General features: G+C 49.8%; 1 protein-coding gene across 2 annotated transcripts in view; it reads right to left on the reverse strand.

The window, feature by feature from the left end:
- FAT4 (FAT atypical cadherin 4) overlaps positions 1-15,723 on the reverse strand; it is a 152,468-nt gene extending 136,745 nt beyond the window's left edge. For both annotated transcript variants that reach the window (XM_036240897.1, XM_036240896.1), the window contains exon 1: positions 10,549-15,723. In XM_036240897.1, the coding sequence (XP_036096790.1) occupies positions 10,549-15,723 (5,175 nt within the window). The remainder of the gene's footprint in view (positions 1-10,548) is intronic.
- Positions 15,724-18,240: the final 2,517 nt, after the last annotated feature.

Raw genomic sequence — 18,240 nt, forward strand, 5'->3', positions numbered from 1 at the left:
AACCACTGAGCCACCCGGCCGGACATAGGTACGTATTATTTAAAGTGAGGAGACTGGTTGAGCTCCTCAGTGCAATAACGTAAATTAGACCAGAATTTCGAGAAGGAACTTCAGGGGCATCCCAACGCGCAGCATTTGGGGAGATGAGAAGAACCCGAACGAGGCTGGTCGACATTATCGGGGGGACAGGAACAACTGTAACAAGGACCTGGAGCTCGGGCAGGATGAGGGTGCGGGTACAGCAGTGTCGGTAAAGGGAGAGTGCTTCTCACTTAGAATGTGAGACATCAAACAGACCTGGCGCACAGGGCGAAGCCCTCCCAGGAGACGTCTGGAGGGAAGAGCACTTGATGCCAGCAGCAAGGTCTCGGGCAGGTGTGTGCCAGCCAGTCCTGGGACGAGCAAGAGGCCAGTGTGGCAGAGCAATGCGCCAGCCACAAAGGGCAGGAGAGGGTGCTGGAGGCGAATGCAGATGTCTTCAGTGTCCGGGCAAGGATGACGGTGTCTCAGGCTACGGCAGGAGCAGTGGACGGGGTGAGAAATGATCATTTTCGGGACACATTTTTAAGACAGAGCCAGGATCGACTGCCGGACTGTACAAAGGTGTGGAAGTGAGGAGTCGAAGAGGACTCTCTGGCCGGTGCAGTTTGAAGACTGGAACCGCCCTGAAGGCAGACGAGGTGGCTGAGGGTGGAGGAGGCCTTTATTTTGGAAGATATCCGAAGCCCAGATTTGGAAAGGTTGATGCAAAACATCTGTGAAGAAGCTAATTCAACGTAATGAATAAGCCGTTATATGAATATGGAACATAGAAGAGCTATATGGGCCGGAGACAAAATGTTCATCATCGGTGTACATGTTCTTTAAAACCACGAGGTTGACTGACATCCGCAAGGGAATAAGTACAGGTTAAAAAAGAGCAGAGCTTCGAGAACGGACTCCGGGGACAGCCCAACCCTTAGAATCTGAGATGCACCGAAGCTGGTGAAAGATACTGGGAAGGAATTGGGTCAAGAAATAAGGTGACAGCCCCGGGCATGAGACTTCAAAGCATCTCGGAGTGATGACTCGGCAGTGTGTGTCCGTCCAGTGGGCACAAAGAGCTGGCCCTGTCAGGTGGTCTTGGCAGGAGCAATTGCATTGGTGCCACAGAAGCCACGCCTGATGGGGGCGGATTGAAGAGACAAGGGGAAGAAAGAGGCAGGTCTGGGCAACTCTTTTAAGACATGTTGCTGAAAAGGAAGGATATAAACGAGGCAGTAACTAGAAAGATGGAAATATGTTTCCACTTCGAGCTGAAGACATTAAAATGAAGAAGTGACTGATTACAGCCTACTTGGGAAAGCCTCCTCCAACTGAAGGCTGATAGGGTCCGACGTACTCCTGCCACGGGGGCATTCCCTAAGTTTTACTTGACCCTACCTTTCTTTAGTCACCAATCTGAAGAAACACAGAAATACAAAAACAACATTTTACCCAGTAAGACTGTACGCCTAGGAGAGTACAGAACGTATCAGCTATTCTGATAATGCGTAGTGTTGCTCAGTGCGGTGTCAGGATTAAAGACACATGCTCCGGAGTTAGACTACTGGGTTCAGATGCTGTGCCCACCAGAAACCAGCTCCGCAAACTTCTTTTTTTTTTCCTTTTTTCTTTCTTTATTGATTTTAGAGAGACAGAGAGAGGAAGGGAGAGGGAGAGAGAGATAGCAACACTGATGAGAGAGAACACTGATTGGCTGCCTCCTGCATGCCCCTCAGTGGGGAGCAGGCCCACGACCTGGGTATGTGTCCTGACCAGAAATTGGACCAGCGACCTCTTGGTGGTGCATGGATCGCTGCTCAACCACTGAGCCACGCCAGCCAGACCAGCTCCACAAACTCGACCTCCAGTAGCCTCGACAGTCTCATTTGTCAAGGGATGCAAGGTTGTAAGGCCTCCAGGATTATCGTGAAAGCAAGTCAATGCCAGGGGCTCACCAGTGTCTGACATGATGTAAGCACATTCAGTGTGTTAGAATCCATAAGTGAGAAAACATTGCAGGAACATGTCCAATAATCTGAAACAAATAATCAGTAACAATGCCTTTGGCTTTCCACGGCCAGGTGTCCGTGTGGCAGGTAAATGGGGCCAGCATTCCTTCAGTAGCTACGGAGCTGGTGTTTACTCCCTGGGTGGTTCTTCAGTAGATGTCCACAAACTCGAAAAGATTTGTCTCTAGCGTCAAATCTTGATTCATACATAGACATTAAGTGTCAATCAGGTTATGTTTCTGTTTATAACTTGATCGTCCAATTTTGCCTCTGAATATTAACATCATAATTCAGTCTTTATACAATGTTTGCATACATGTTAATCTATGATTTGTATAATAGTTTATAACACATCGCGTGCATTTTATAAGGGATACTTGTCTATAGGATTTTTTCCCACTGGTCTGAATTCCTCATACTCTCTCCTCCTTATTTAATGTGTGACTGAACTTGGTCACTGTTGTCACAGATTACTTAAAACCTAAAGTGTTAGAAAATATTGGCCCTGTTCTGTATTTAGGACACTTTAAGGAACTTTTTGGTTCATTTTGGCCCATATAATTGGCCAATTATTCTTTTCTTATTTCCATTCAGAAGGTCTAACTCAGAATACTACAACTTTCCTGGGTATTATAAAGAGCTGAGCCCTGGCTTTATTAATTCTTGGACCAGAGGACCCACCTCAAGGTGTGTGGAATCCTGCATAGTTGCTAACTCAACAGTCCTCACAGCTAATGAGGTTCTCAGGCAGTTTTTCACTGTAATGATGACGAAGTGCAAGACACAGGCAATACGATGAAAAATGGATTCCACAAAATGCTAAGTACGTACATATTTTTCAAAACTATTCCCAGAGTAGTTGCCTCAACATCTCATGGAACAATGCAGGATTAAAATGATGAGGGCTTTAATGAAGGCAAAAACACCCCAATAAATTCATCGGAAGACAGTTTATGTCTATGGACTCTATTACCAAACTGAGAGACCAGACCCAGCGTCCTGAGCCATTTACCAAGTCTGCAGCATGAGCCCAACTGGCCATCAACATCCCTGCGTGTAGTACACATTCACAGACGTCCTGAAAACTTACAGAGCCCTTTATGTCATTTAGGTCTTTTGTTTAATACATTTAAAAACATACCAATAGTAAGGGGAAAAAGAAATCAGAAATTGTTTTCTAAAAAAATACTCTGGAGATCAAAGGAGAGGAAGCAGATAATATGTTTTCTCCTTTGAATATAATCATCACGCTCCATCCACTCCAACCTCACCATTATTTCTTAGAAGAGTAAGATTTATCGTTTGAAAATTGAAAAATGGATTCTCCTTCTTCATAAATTACAGCTTCCAAACTGCACAGCATCATGGAGCAAAGGCGGCCTGAGCAAACCTGTGTTCTTCACCTGTCTCCAGCCCCTGGCCTGGCGGCCTCTCCCTCTTCCCTGCCCCAGAACCACCCACGGGGCTGGGTGCCGCCACCACTAACTGACCCGCAGGCCTGCACAGCATCTGCCAATGACCTTGCCTGAGGCAGACAACAAGCATGTGTCCCTTGGTTCGGACAATACATAACACTACTTTTCAAGGACTTCTCAACAACCAATGAAGGTGTGAAAACCAATTTGGTAAAAGCATATACACATGCTCGCATCTACAGACTGGAGTCCTGCTGGTTATGAAACCACAGGTGGCGCTAGGTTTGTGGAGCACTGGCTGTGAAGACAGATGACGGACGGACTTCTGCATGTCCGTGTGCGGCTTTCCTTTCTATCCATCCAAACTTAACAAATCATTTATTTTTTTAATTTTATTAAATTTATGACGGTGACATTGGTTACCAAAATCATATAGGTTTCAAGCATACAACTCTGTGATACGTCATCTGTATAATGCATTGTGTGCTCACCACCCAAGTCAGGTCTTCTGTCACCATATACTTGACCACCTTTACCCTCTAACTTCTCTGAGACTATTTCCACAGCTATGAAATGGAAATAATAGTACTAGCATTGTTGTGAGGCTTGAATGATAAAATCCCTTTAAAAAGCATTTAGCAGTACTCCATACATAGTATTTATTATCATTACCATTATAATAATAATTATTATTATTATATTACTATATACCCAGTTCTTTTGCTTATATTTTGCCTGTGAGGGATGATACACAAGATGCACAGACATGTCATCCAAGATGCACTAACCCTGATTCTAAACCCCCCGGGAGAAAATCATTTCCAAACTTGGTAGTCAGCACTGAGCTTAGAAAGGTCTCCATCACTTCCATTGGGCATCTTGCTGGTTTCATTGTGAAAATAAATTATTATCCAATTGCTAAAACTCATTTCTGATCTTTAATGAACCACATTCTGCTCACCAAGAATTCTAAACACACTTTTAATAGAATGTTTCTAGTGGCATTGTTTATTATTATTATTATTATTATTATTATTATTGAATTGCAAAGTTCTCATTACCTAGACCCACAGTTCCCGCACTGTATCCACAGGCTCCAGGCAGACGGAGTGCCTTAGAGGGCCCGGGAAATCACAACTGTCCTCGCAATAACGAGACGCATTGCTTGTTGTCGTCACTGTGTTGACATTTACTTGAGGTCCCCTTGGGTGGCGGGTAAGGCTGTGACTTAAGCACAAACCGAAACACAAGTACTCCAGCAAGAACTGTGTTCGTCACCACTAGGCACTCCCAGTAAAAATAAAATGCCACATTCACTTACACACGGGAGGAATCTCCGTGAAGAAACAGTAGAAGTATTAATTGTGTGAATTCTAGACCCTTAAATCACAAGGTCTTTTCTATTTGGGTGACACACACTGAAGCGTGCACGGAGATCAGTGACCTGTCCTCACGCCCCGTGGCTGTGTCAGAGCAAAGGAGCATGCAGGGCTGAGCTGCGGGCTGAGCTGCGGGCTGAGCTGCGGGCTGAGCTGCAGGGCTGAGCTGCAGGGCTGAGCTGCGGGCTGAGCTGCAGGGCTGAGCTGTGGGACTGAGCTGCGGGCTGAGCTGTGGGACTGAGCTGCGGGGCTGAGCTGTGGGACTGAGCTGCGGGCTGAGCTGCAGGGCTGAGCTGCGGGCTGAGCTGCGGGCTGAGCTGAGGGACTGAGCTGTGGGCTGAGCTGCAGGGCTGAGCTGTGGGCTGAGCTGTGAGACTGAGCTGAAGGGCTGAGCTGTGGGCTGAGCTGTGAGACTGAGCTGCAGGGCTGAGCTGCGGGCTGAGCTGTGGGCTGAGCTGTGGGCTGAGCTGCAGGGCTGAGCTGTGGGCTGAGCTGTGAGACTGAGCTGCAGGGCTGAGCTGCGGGACTGAGCTGTGGGACTGAGCTGCGGGCTGAGCTGCAGGCTGAGCTGTGGGACTGAGCTGCGGGCTGAGCTGGTGGGACTGAGCTGCAGGGCTGAGCTGTGGGACTGAGCTGCGGGCTGAGCTGCAGGGCTGAGCTGTGGGACTGAGCTGCGGGCTGAGCTGTGGGACTGAGCTGCGGGGCTGAGCTGTGGGACTGAGCTGCGGGCTGAGCTGCAGGGCTGAGCTGTGGGACTGAGCTGAGGGACTGAGCTGCAGGGCTGAGCTGCGGGACTGAGCTGCAGGGCTGAGCTGCGGGCTGAGCTGCAGGTTGAACTATGGGTTGAACTCCAGGCTGAGCTGTGGACTGAGCTGCAGGGCTGAGCTGTGGGACTGAGCTGCAGGGCTGAGCTGCAGGGCTGAGCTGAGGGTCTGAGCTGCAGGGCTGAGCTGCAGGTTGAACTGCGGGCTGAGCTGTGGGCTGAGCTGCAGGGCTGAACTATGGGCTGAGCTGCAGGGCTGAGCTGCGGGGCTGAGTTGCAGGGCTGAGCTGCGGGGCTGAGCTGCAGAGCTGAGCTGCAGGTTGAACTGCGGGCTGAGCTGCGGGGCTGAGCTGCAGAGCTGAGCTGCAGGTTGAACTGCGGGCTGAGCTGCGGGCTGAGCTGCAGGCTGAACTAGCTGCTTGATTTGGGGAATACGGCTTTTACTTGAAAGGGCAACTGACAGAGAAACTCTGTTGTTTTATTTTGTTTTGTTTTTTTATTTTGTTAATCCTCACCCAAGGATATTTTTCCATTGATTTTTAGAGAGCAGAACGGAGAGAGGGAGGGAGAGAGGGGGAGAGAGAGAGAGAGAGAGACATCGATGTGAGAGAGACACATCTATTGGTTGCCTCCCACTTGACCCCGACATGGAACCTGCAACCCAGGTACCTGCCCTTGTCCTTGACCAGAATCAAACCCTCGACTGCGGGGTCCTAGGCCAATGCTCTAACTGCCAAGCCAAACCGGCCTGTGCAAAACTGTGCTTTTTGAGACTTCAGTGTCTGGCCGGCTGTTTTTTTGTTGTTTGAAAATGAGCAAAGGGAACCTGACACTTCAAGGAAAGCAACTAAAAATACATGTTACTAATGAGACAATCTGAGCTCTCAAGCAAAAATTCAATTTTTGAAAAACTTCTCACGATCACCATGAGGTTAAGAGCCAATATACTTAAAGACTTTTACATTAAGATCCTTATCGTGTATGCCAATATTTCACAAATGACCAATGCCTGATATTTCCAAGTCACCACAGGTGAATGTCCGTTCACAATACAAGGCAGGTCCACATATTGTTTGGTAAAGTATGAATAGTTCACTAAGAGGGTTTCTGCACTTTGAGTACGTTTCAAAAACCCTGCCCCTTGTGGAGTTCTGGTGTAGTATCAAAAGAAAATCGACAGTTATACAGAGAGGGTAACAAAGTATCTCTTCCTTATCCAACTCCATATCTCTGAGTGAGGATGGATTCTTTTCATATACTTGAAGCGAAACATTTCTGCAACATGCTGAAGGAGATCTGAGAACCCAGCTGTCTTCTCGTAAGCAGATATTAAAGAGATTTAGGACAATGTAAAATAATATCTCTCTTTTTTTTCATTATTTTTCAGTTTGGCAAAATAAAGTTGTATTTACTACAATTAAATTAAAATGGCCCAGTGTGGCTCAGTGGTTGATTGTTGACCCATGCACCAAGAGGTCGCAGGTGCAATTCCTAGTCAGGACACATGCCCCAGGGGCATGCAGGAGGCGGACGATTGATGTTCTCTCTCATCGATGTTTCTACCTCTCTCTCCCTCTCCCTTCCTTTCTCTCTAAAATCAATAAAGAAAAAAAATGTTTAAAAAAATTAAAATGGCATATGTTTAATGGGATTTTTAAGTGAATTACTATTTTAACTTGTTCTCAATTTGAATGTTCAAAATGGTAACTATCAATAAACAAGACACATCTAAGCAAACGCTCTTTGGGATCCTTGACACTTTCTAAGAGGGGGTCCTGAGACCCACAAATTGAGGAGTGGGGCCTGGACACATGTACGTATTTCCTTCCGTTCAAACCCTACGCTCCTAGTGAGACCACTGCCTACGTTTTTCTTCTTTTTTGAGTTTCCTGACAATTCCCAATTCATCTGTAGTACAGAGATAATGGGACATCCTTATGCCCTTAGTTCAATTAATGATCAAGATCAAATTTATGAACTTCCTCCATTCCAGCTCATCTCAGTTGTTCTATTTCTGAGGCACAAGAACACACGTTCCGGTCTCAACTCGTCTACCACTTCATTCAGCAAACATGTAGGAGCACCTACTACACACCACGCTCTGAGACCACAAAGATCAATGAAACAGAGCCCCGACCCCGATGAGGTCCAACCCAGCCCCTCCGCTGCATGTCCCCATACCACACACATTAAAAGAGAAATGCTTATTGAAGGACTACATCTCCATTGTTTTGACAAACCTAGAAAAATAGTCCAAAACTTACATCAGCTATTTTAACCTAATCAAGACTCTTCAGAGAATATAAAGATACAAAATCAAAGAATAATAAACCTTATGAGTGCAATCCAAAGCCATCCTTCAAAGACTCTCCTATTCAGGCCAAAACTTTTGATGTGAAGGTGGGGTCATGAGGGCGCACAGCTGGGCAGACCTCTGGATGGAGCACTATCCAGGTCCCGGGGCCCGGCTCCGCTCCACCAGAGTCAGAGCTGAACAGAGAGTGCAGATGAAATCATTTCTCTTTTACCCACTGACCCTCTGTTGCCCATGGAATGTGGTCAGCCACGACTCCAGCCAGAAACCTGAGTAAGCAACCCAAACGCCTATCAGTGTCCATGAACACATTTTTTAAAATGCAACAGAGCAAAGTTTGCACTTGGAAACAAACAACTGAAAAATCACCTCTGACAACCAGAAGTAATTTATGACTTCTTTTTGCAGAATCATGGTAAATTAATTGTTTCAGCAGAAGGAAAAAAGTACTTTATTGTATATACTTAAAAGATACAACCAATAATAATATGAAATTCTAGCTTCCAACTACTGCTTTCAATATTCTTTGGGGAAGCACATTTGCTTTTAATTTCAGGAGTGGTTGGACCTTGGGAACTCCAACTTGGTTTACAATTTCAGGGCTTTAGTTCACAGAAGACACTCTGACAAACAATTTTTTTTCTTTTAAAACAATCATCATAATGACTTCTCTCAGATTTTTAAATAGGGTACACTAAATATGAATAAGTTTTCATTTGAGTTGTTATTTGAGGTTAATAAAAGTGACAAACATAGTATCCCCTATTACTAACACAATGATTTATAATTAATATTTTTTTAATCTACAGGCCTATTGCAAAGACAGCACTACTTAACAGATTTAATCTAAATCCATCTTTCATACCCAATGAGTAAATAACAAGACAAAGTAAATCTTCTAAGGATAACAATGGACAATTTATTCTCATTCTCCATATTCTCTAATAAATCTAAAATACTGAACCACCCAACCACAACCAACAATATAATTTGCCTTACAGTTTAACAAATTCATGTAAAGTCTGGAATGACTTAATTGCCTGTCTTTAATCACTATTTCAGTCTTCAAACTAATGAAATCTCTTCATCCAGAAGTGATTCCAGGGAAGGAAGGTAGAGATAAGAACTGGGTTTAGGGGAGGGGATATACCAAATCCAAACAAAATTATGTAAATCAAGGCCTGAGTTAAACCAGACAGCTCAACATATAAGACCTATGTTAAGATCTTTAAAAAACTAATTAGGTAAAAGAGGACATTTGGGTTAGAAGTCCCTTCGGGGCTATGTATGAAAGAGAAAACTAAATTCCACTTAGGATTAAATCTCTGAGAAGTATATCTCTATTAAGAATTATATCTCTAATTATCTCTTTAATATCCTCTAGGCTGTGAATTTGCTGCTCCATCCATTGAACAGACATAGCGAGCTATTATGAAAAAAAAAAAAAAAAAATCACAGGGGATTGAAACAGACAATAATAATAAATGAGCATTTTAATTGAAGAAAACCCCTCACCTCCCCCAAGTAGAAAAGAAAGCAAGAAAACAAATCCATGAGCCTCAGTCTCTCAAGCATGTTATGTCTGGGTTACTGCCAAGTCTCACAAACCACATTTGATTTTTTTGTGTTTTTGGTCAAGTGACACCAGAATGACTTTGAGGGGAGCAGGGAGGGACAGAAAGAACTTAGAAAATGGCAAACAAGCGTTTTCCAGAGCATAGCTATATCATTTCTGCTTGATATCAAGACAACATTGGCAGTAGTTCAATTAAAAAACAAATCAATGGTACACGGAGGTAGCACCCTAAAATATAAGCCAGGGAAGGCCAAACTTGGAATTCTCTTGGCTTGGACTGTGAAACACCAGCTTCTCAGCAGACGGAACAACCTGTACCTGTACCACGCATTGAACAACGCAGCCTGGTCTCCACCAACGGCTGCTCATTGCCGACCACTCTCCGCACAGTATGCGCTTTAGGTCAGGAGGGAGGAGAGAGGATGACTCTGCATCAGAAGATAGTGCCTAAAACGTGGAGGCAGATGGAGTCAGGACCCTCCCTACACCTGGCTCCGCACACTGAAATTAGTCACTGTCTCTGAAGAAAATGCCCAAGGCTGCTGAGGATGTGAAAGTTAATACCAGCGGGGAGTCAACTGTCATTCTGTCCCCCATGGCCACACCCTCGAGAGAGCTGAGCTGTAATGCTGATTTCTACCAAAGTTCTTCATTTTGGAACAGAAATGTCTTAAGTCTGAAATCACCCATTCTCCAGTAGACTTCCCACCTGAGAGGTGTTTAGTTTCGTGCTGGGATTCAACTTATATAACTGGATGGGGGGGCGTCTGTCAGGGGAAGGGGGGCACTTCAGAAACGGCTGAAGATTTCTCCCTAGCCTTATACATATGGCTGCTACGAGGCCACCTACAAAGTATCAACTGTTTACTGTCGAGTCTTGACCAGGATTTAAGCTACATTTTACGTAACGCGCGTTAGTCTTTGTGCCCGAACATTTTCATACACTCCTGTCAGAAAAAAAAATCATCAACAACACAGGCCAGTACTTATAGAAAGCAACATTAAGAGAATGATCTTTCCGAAATGTATAGCAACAAATAAGGCATCAAGGACGACAAAAATCATTACCTCTGCTCTCTGTGTTCTGGGGAAAGCAGTCGACTTTTCTATGGCATAAACCTCCACCAGGTAAAGGCAAGCTCCCTGCTCCCGGTCCAGGATGGCTGCCGTCTGGATCATTCCAGTCTGTCTTCCGATGGTAAAGAGACGCCCGACGGTTTTCTCTTCACAACGCACCGAAACAATGTAGTACTCCACGGAGGCCTCAGATCCTCGAGGGCTGGCTGCCTCTATTGAGATGACGTTGGTACCAATGGGCTCCCCTTCCTTCAAAATAGTTATGTATTTGGGTTGAGTGAAAACAGGCCCATCGAGGCCCTGAAGGATGACGGTCAATTCCGTGGTGGATTTCCTCCTTTCGGGGCCAAGGTCTGTTGCTGAAACAATGAGATTATAGATCAGCTGTGAAGGGACCAGCGCTGATGCCACTCTCAAGTCTCCACTGAAACGGTCCACGACAAAGGTGTCCGTGTCCCCGTTGATGATCTCGTATTCCACCTCTCCGTTGGCACCCTCATCCGGGTCCGCGGCCATGACTGTGGTCAGCACAGAGCCAATCACAGCGGAAGGGTCTGCGGCAAGGGCATTTTGTGATATGAACACCGGAACATTGTCGTTGAGGTCTGTGACCAGAATGGTCACGTTTTTCAAAGCATACCGCCTGGTTTCTATAGGCACCGCTTGATCGTTGGCTTTCACCGTTAACTCGAAGAGATTAGCGAATTCCCGATCGATTTCCGCACTGGTATATATAGTGCCTTTGACTTCATCTATGCCAAAGTGGTTGCCCCTTGGCATCTGCTGGATGATCGTGTAGGCTAGTTGCCCGTTGATGTCTGCGTCAGGGTCATGGGCAGTCACTGAAATGACAGACGTTCCGATGGGAATGTTCTCAACAATAGACTTGAAAATGTCCCCAGGAGGAAAGCTAGGAGGGTTGTCATTAAAGTCCCTCACATGTATAACCACCGACATTGTAGATGAACGAGGAGGCCTTCCTTGGTCTTTTGCTGTGATATTTAGTTTGTACAAAGACTGTGTTTCAAAGTCCAGTTTCTTGGCAAGAAAAATACTCCCAGTGTTTGGGCTGATGCTAAAAGTCCCGTGGTTGTTAGTCCCGGTGATGCTGTAGTGTAAATCAGCGTTGTCGCCGGAATCCGAGTCGGTCGCAGTAACAGAGGACACGAGTTCACCAATTCTCATGTTTTCCAAAACATCCACAAAGAGTGTTGATTTAGGGAAAGAAGGGGTATTGTCGTTTTCATCTAAAATATCAATATTTAAGGTACAGGTGGAATTGAGGGAGACTACCCCTGAATCCACTGCCTGAATTACCAGGGAATAAGCAGGTGTTGCTTCATAGTCTAATTTTCCAATTAGTGTCACCTGGCCAGAGGTACTATCTATAGCAAACTGTCTTTCTTCATTTCCTTTAATTACGGAATAATGAATAAGTCCATTATTACCTTCATCAACATCTGAGGCAGATACTCTTAACACCTGTGTCAGGTTGGCTGCTGATTCTGAGATGGAGGCTTGGTAAAAGTCTTTTACAAACTTGGGGGCATTATCGTTTATATCCTTCATGTAAACATGCACGGTGGCCTGATCCTTGAGGGGCTGCGGGAGCCCCTGGTCTGTTGCAACGACTGTAAAGCTAAACACTGCTGTCCCTCTGCGTCTCATAAGAGACTCCCTGTCAAACTGATGAGTGCTGGTAATTATCCCACTGAGAGCATGCAACTCAAAGTCTGGCTGCACCATCTCAAAAGAATATCTTACTTCTCCATTTGGCCCAAAGTCTTTATCGACAGCACTGACTTTGCCTACAAATGATCCAGCTTTCTGCTCCTCTTCAAAATAAAATGAATAATTGGTACTGTTAAAAAGAGGTCTGTTATCATTTACATCTTCTAAAATTACAGTAACATTCACAGTAGCACTAAGGGGTTCCACCGCTCTGTCAGAAGCAACAACCAGTAAAATATATCTGTCTTGAAGTTCACGGTCCAGTTCACTTTTTATATACAATTGCCCATCTGGGAATATGCCAAAAGCATCCCCTGTATTTCCTGCAGCAATGCTGTATGCAATTTCACCATTTGCTCCTGAATCCTTATCAAAAGCTTGCACTTTAAAGAATCGAGAATTCACAGGTTCTGACTCAGAAAGGGTGACCTCATAAGAGAGCTGGTCAAATACCGGCGGGTTGTCATTAACATCGTGGACATACACTGTTAAGATAACACTAGAGGAACGCTGTGGAACACCCATATCAGATGCCAAGACCTCCATCTGGTAGGAACCAGCATGGACATCCAGGGGCCCTAGCAGACTAACGTGACCATTCTTTTCATTGATAGTAAACAGGTTCTTGGGGTTCTGCTTCAGGCTATAGAGTACCATGCCATTGACCCCTTCGTCGGGGTCCACAGCTTTGGCCTGGAAAATGCTGTGACCTGCCTGCCAATTCTCCACCACATTCACACTCTCTACTGCCTGAAGGAAATGGGGAGAGTTGTCATTCAAATCCTTAACTGTTATGTTAACCGTAGTATCTCCAGTCACCGTGCCTCCACTAGCCACTACCACCAGCTGATAAAAGGACTGCTCTTCTCTGTCAATCACACTCGCTGTGGTAAGCTGTCCAGTGACCTGGTTGATAGCAAACATACCTTTCTGATCCCCAGTAGTAATGACATAACTGATGTTGGAATTGAGATCCATGGTGGATGCAGACACACTGCCCACATGATATCCCAGAGCCACATTCTCAAAGACCACGAAGCTGTAGGCAGCCTGGCTGAATACAGGTGGGTTGTCTTGAGTGTCCAATACAGTGATGGTTACTACTGCCTGGTTGGGAGACTGTAAATTGCCACCATCAGTAGCCACTATTTGCAACTGATAAGCTGTTTTTTCTTCCCTGTCTAGGGCCATTCTTGTAGAAATAACCCCACTCTGAGCATTGACCTGAAACCGAGACCTGTCCCCAGCTGATATGCTGTATTTGACAGTTCCATTGAGACCCAAGTCGGGGTCAGTGGCAGACACTGTGGTGATGTAGCTACCCCCAGGCTCATTCTCCTGAATATGAGCAAAGTATTGGACTGGGTAGAACACAGGACTGTTGTCATTCATATCCAGGAGACTCACATTTATGCGAGCCACTGAGGACTGGGGAGGGGAGCCCAGATCTGTGGCCAGAACCAGCAGGGAGTAGAAAGCTTGCTCCTCTCTGTCCAAGGAGGCGATAGTACTCAACCTCCCAGACACAGGGTCCAGACGAAAAGCCCTCTGGTCAGTCTCAGCCTCTTGGAGGGAGAAGCGCACTGTCCCATTGTCCCCCAGGTCCCCGTCAGTTGCCCCCAGCACTAGCAGTTCTGTCCCTGATGGGGAGTTCTCAACCACAGACACAGCATACCCTTCTGGCTGTCTAAAGACTGGCTTTTCATCATTCACATCCAAGAGAGTTACTACAAGCTGGGCGTAGGAGACCTTGGGGTGAACGCCCTGGTCCCGAGCACTGATATTCAGTACAATTTGAGAAGCAAGTTCTCGGTCCAAGCCCCCAGCAGCCCCTGTAGTTACCAGGCCGCTATGCTCACTGATATGGAACCAACCTAGTCCATTGCCAGAGACGATGCTGTAGCGCAGGTTAGCATTGAGACCAGAGTCGCCATCTGTGGCAGACACGCCACTCACATAGCTTCCTGGGGGCGCGTCCTCGCTCAGGTTCACCCTGTACACTGGCTGTGCAAAGACAGGAGGGTGGTCATTGATGTCATTGACAAAAATCACCAGGCTTGCCACAGAAGAGCGCGCCTGGACCGCTGCGGCAGGGGGCGCCCCGTAGTTATCCGAGACGGAGACGGTTAGGTTGTAGGAAGGGATGCGCTCGCGGTCCAGGGCGCTGGCCACTTTGATGAGGCTCAGGTTGGGCACTTTGCTGCTCTGCACCTCAAAGTGGCGCTGCTCGTTGCCAGCAAGGATTTGCACCGATATGTTCCCATTGGCCGCGGGGGAGTCTGCGTCCGTCACAGTGAGCAGAGCCACCACCGTGCCCACCTGGGCGTTCTCATCCACCGAGGCGTAGCGCGAGGTGGCAGGGAAGTAGCGGAATTTCACCACGGGGTCATTGTCGTTGACATCCAGGAGCTGAATCAGCGCCTCGGCGCGCCCGGTGAGGGAAGGCACGCCTCGGTCCAGAGCCTGCACCGTCAGCGAGTACTGGCGCCGGGCCTCGAAGTCCAGGGGCTCCCGCACCGTAATAAGCCCCGTTTCGGGGTCCATCTGGAAGGGGGTCCCCTCGTCCTGCAGCCGATAGCGGATGTCCGCGTTGGTGCCCTCGTCCGCGTCCGCCGCCGCCACCTGGAGGACGCTGGAGCCCACCGCTGCGTCTTCAGGCACCCCCGCCTGGTAGTGGGAACTGCCAAACACCGGGGGGTTGTCATTAATGTCCTGCACAGTCACATTTACCTGAAGGTAGCCCCGCCTCTTGGGCTCGCCCTTGTCCTTCACTTCTACCAGCAGCTGGTACTGCGGCGTGACCTCTCGGTCCAGCCCGCCTTCGGACACCAGATGCAGGAAGGCGCCCTCGCCGCTCGGGTTCAGGGTGATGTCCAGGCGGAAGCGACCCTCCTCGTTGCCCTGGATGATGCGGTAGGAGTGGTGGTCCACGCCATTGGAGCCGATGTCCGCATCGGTGGCTGTATCCAAGATGACTTGGCGCCCGCTACTGCTGTCCTCCTTGAAAGTGACTACGATGGAGGGGTCCGGGAAGACCGGGGCGTTGTCGTTTAGGTCCCACACCAGCACTCGCACCTCCGTGGGGTAGGTGGGCGAGCTGGAAAGGACCACCAGGTTTATCACGTCGCTGGGCAGGCTCTCGCGGTCGATGGTGGCCGTGGTGTACAGGGTCCCCGTGCTGCTGTTTATTGCAAACAGGGCGTGGCTTTCGCTGAGCCGGTAGGTGAAGCCGGGCCGCGTCTGGATGGTGCCCACCAGCGTGCCAGGGGGCTGTTCCTCCAGCACTTGGAACACCTGGCGCTGCTCCGCCCCGCCGACCCGGGCGGGCCCCGGGAGCAGGGACAGCAGCCCAAAGACGCGCAGGAGCTGGAGTACCGAACGGGGAGGCAGCGGGAGCCACGCGCGGCCAGGAGCCCGGCGTGCGGCCAAGTTCATGGTCCCGGCTCCCTGGAATGGCGTGGTCAACAGAAGGAATCGGTGAGGCAAAAAGAATGCGATGGCCGGGATGAAGAATCCCGGCAAATGCAGCCGATGGCCCCGAGGGCTCTGCTATTGCAACGAGCCTCCAGCCCGGCAAAAGCAAGTCGCCTCAGCGGAAGGCTCCATCCACACAGCCATTTGGACGCGCCGTGCCAGAGACAAGGGGGACGAGAGGTGGCCAGGCAGCCCGCCGGCGCTCCTGGGTGCGGGCTAGTTCCAGAAAAGTTTCTCAAACCTCCAGTCTGTGCCCCCTCCACGCTGGTTCTGAATCCGGAGAGTCTGAGCGTTTTCGCCCCGGTCGCCGAGAGCTGGGAGAAGAGGTGGCTCGCGTTTAAGGTGTAGGAGCAATCGTTGCAAACACTCTTCAGAAACTTTGGGACTTGCCCGCGGCCAAGAAGCTGGAGGGCAGGACGGACGCGGGTGGCGCTGCGGGCAGAGGATGGCTGCGCACGGGGAGGGGCGGTGGGGAGCCGGGAGGTGAGCGAATTCCTTCCCTAAAGGCTGGAAACCGGGGGTCTCCTCGGGTCCCCAGCCGTCAAGAACAGGCTGCGCCGCCCCTCCACGGGCTGCACGAGCGGCTGCGAGGCCCAGGCGGCGGCGGCGGCGCGCGGGCGGCTGGCGAACAGCGCTCCCGGCGCGGGCGCTAGGGCTTCGGTGCCCGCGAGCGCTGCGCCGTGTCCTCCTCCGGCAGCCGCCGCCGCCGCCCCTGCTGCGGGCGCAGGCAGCGTCCAGCGCTCCTCGGCATGTTTTATTTTACTTCAGCCGGGGCGCCTACCACCCCGTTATTTGTACATCCACAGTGAGCGCAGGTCCCCCGTTCTTCTCGGCCTCGCGGGGGTCGGGCGGCTGCGGCGCGCGGTCCCCGCGTCCCCTCCTCCCAGCATGCCGGGGGGACCGTCGCGGGCGGCCCCGGCGGAGCCCGCTCTGGAGCGCCTCGCCTCTGCCCCGTGCTCTTTGCTTCGACGGTCCCGGGTCAGTTTCACTTTGTAATCCACAGGCTTTAGGTTCGGGGCGGTCGGGCCCCTGTCTCCTGCGCCGTCGGCGGGGAGGCTGGGACGCGGCGCCGGGCAGTGGCGGCGCCCGCGGCAGCTCGGGACGGCGCCTGTCAGCGCTCTGCTGCTCGCCCGCCGGGCTGGAGGTTGTGCGGCGGAGCAGCCGGAGCTCGGGAGCCCCTCTCCGCGCCCGCGAGTCCTCACTCTCCCCGCCCCTTCCCCGCCGCACGCGCGCGCGCACACGCACCGCGCGCCGCCGAAACACAAACAGAGGGGCGGGCGGACCGCGGGCCGAGCCCAACTCCGAAACTTTGCTCGCCACCCATTGATCCGCCGTGGGCTCCGGCGGCCTGCCCCTCGCGCCGGCCTGTCACCCACGCCCCGCCCCCGCCCAGCCCATTGGGCCCGGCGCTGCCCCCGCCCGCGCGCCCGCGGCCTCGGCCGCCGACTGGCTGCTCCCGACGCTAATCACTCCCGCGGCTCCGGGGGGGACTGTGGGCGGTCGGGGGTGGGACGCCCGCAAGTCGGAGGCGCGGAGAAGGGGGCGATTTTTTCTTTTCTTTCTTTCTTTCCTTTTTTTTTTTTTTTCCTTTTTGGTCAAATCTTGGCCGGCGTCAGAGCAATAACAGCAAAAAGCTGCCGCAGAATAGATGGGGGTGAGGTCAGGTTTGCAGATAAATAACTTTAGTGGCGGGGTCTGGGGGAAGACCGTTCTGTTGTTATGTTAGTAATAACTCAGGGGTAAAGGGGTCGAGAGAAAGAAAAGAGAGGCGGGGGGCGAGGGTCTGCTGGGGCGGGGAGGAAGGATTAAGCAAAGCCTGTCTGGGAATGCACAGCGCACACGGGCTTTAACCGTTTCCTGCCCCTTCTCTTCCGACGGACCTGACAGAGGGCAAACCGGCTCCTCCCCATGCCGCCGCGGTCTCGGAGCGTGCTCCGCGCGCTCGGGCTGCCTCGACCCTAACCCTGCGCCCATCTCCCGGCCCACCCACCTCCCCGGTGACCAGGGGCACCGGGGCCTCGGCACCCACCGCACTTTGGACTTCCTATAGGAAAAGCCAGGGGAACTCGATGTTTGTTTTGTTTCCCTTCCCAAATGGATCCCAGGTGCCAGTAGCCAAACCTTCGAGTTTCAACAATAACAATGGTAGCCCTTGGGAAAGACGGAGCCCTTTTCCTGTTGCAAAGTTTGGAATTTTGATCTCTGTTGGAATATTTCCCCCTTGACATTCTGTTGCCAGAGGAGTCCTAAGGAAGTTTTGTTTTTGCTGGATTTGGGGGGGAGGGGGGCCTGGGGAAAGGATAGATATGAAAAAATATATAAATAAATAGAATGAACTTGAAATTTGACAAAATGCTCACGTGCCGCGTACTGCATAGATGAACTCCCCTGCCATTGACTGCGGCTAATTTGTGTAGTCGCGCACATCGCTTCTTTAAAAGGAAAAAAAAAAGGGGGGGGGGGGTGACTAGGAATCAG

Source organism: Molossus molossus, unplaced genomic scaffold, assembly GCF_014108415.1.
Source record: "Molossus molossus isolate mMolMol1 unplaced genomic scaffold, mMolMol1.p scaffold_m16_p_4, whole genome shotgun sequence".
NCBI classification, from domain to species: Eukaryota; Metazoa; Chordata; class Mammalia; order Chiroptera; family Molossidae; genus Molossus; species Molossus molossus.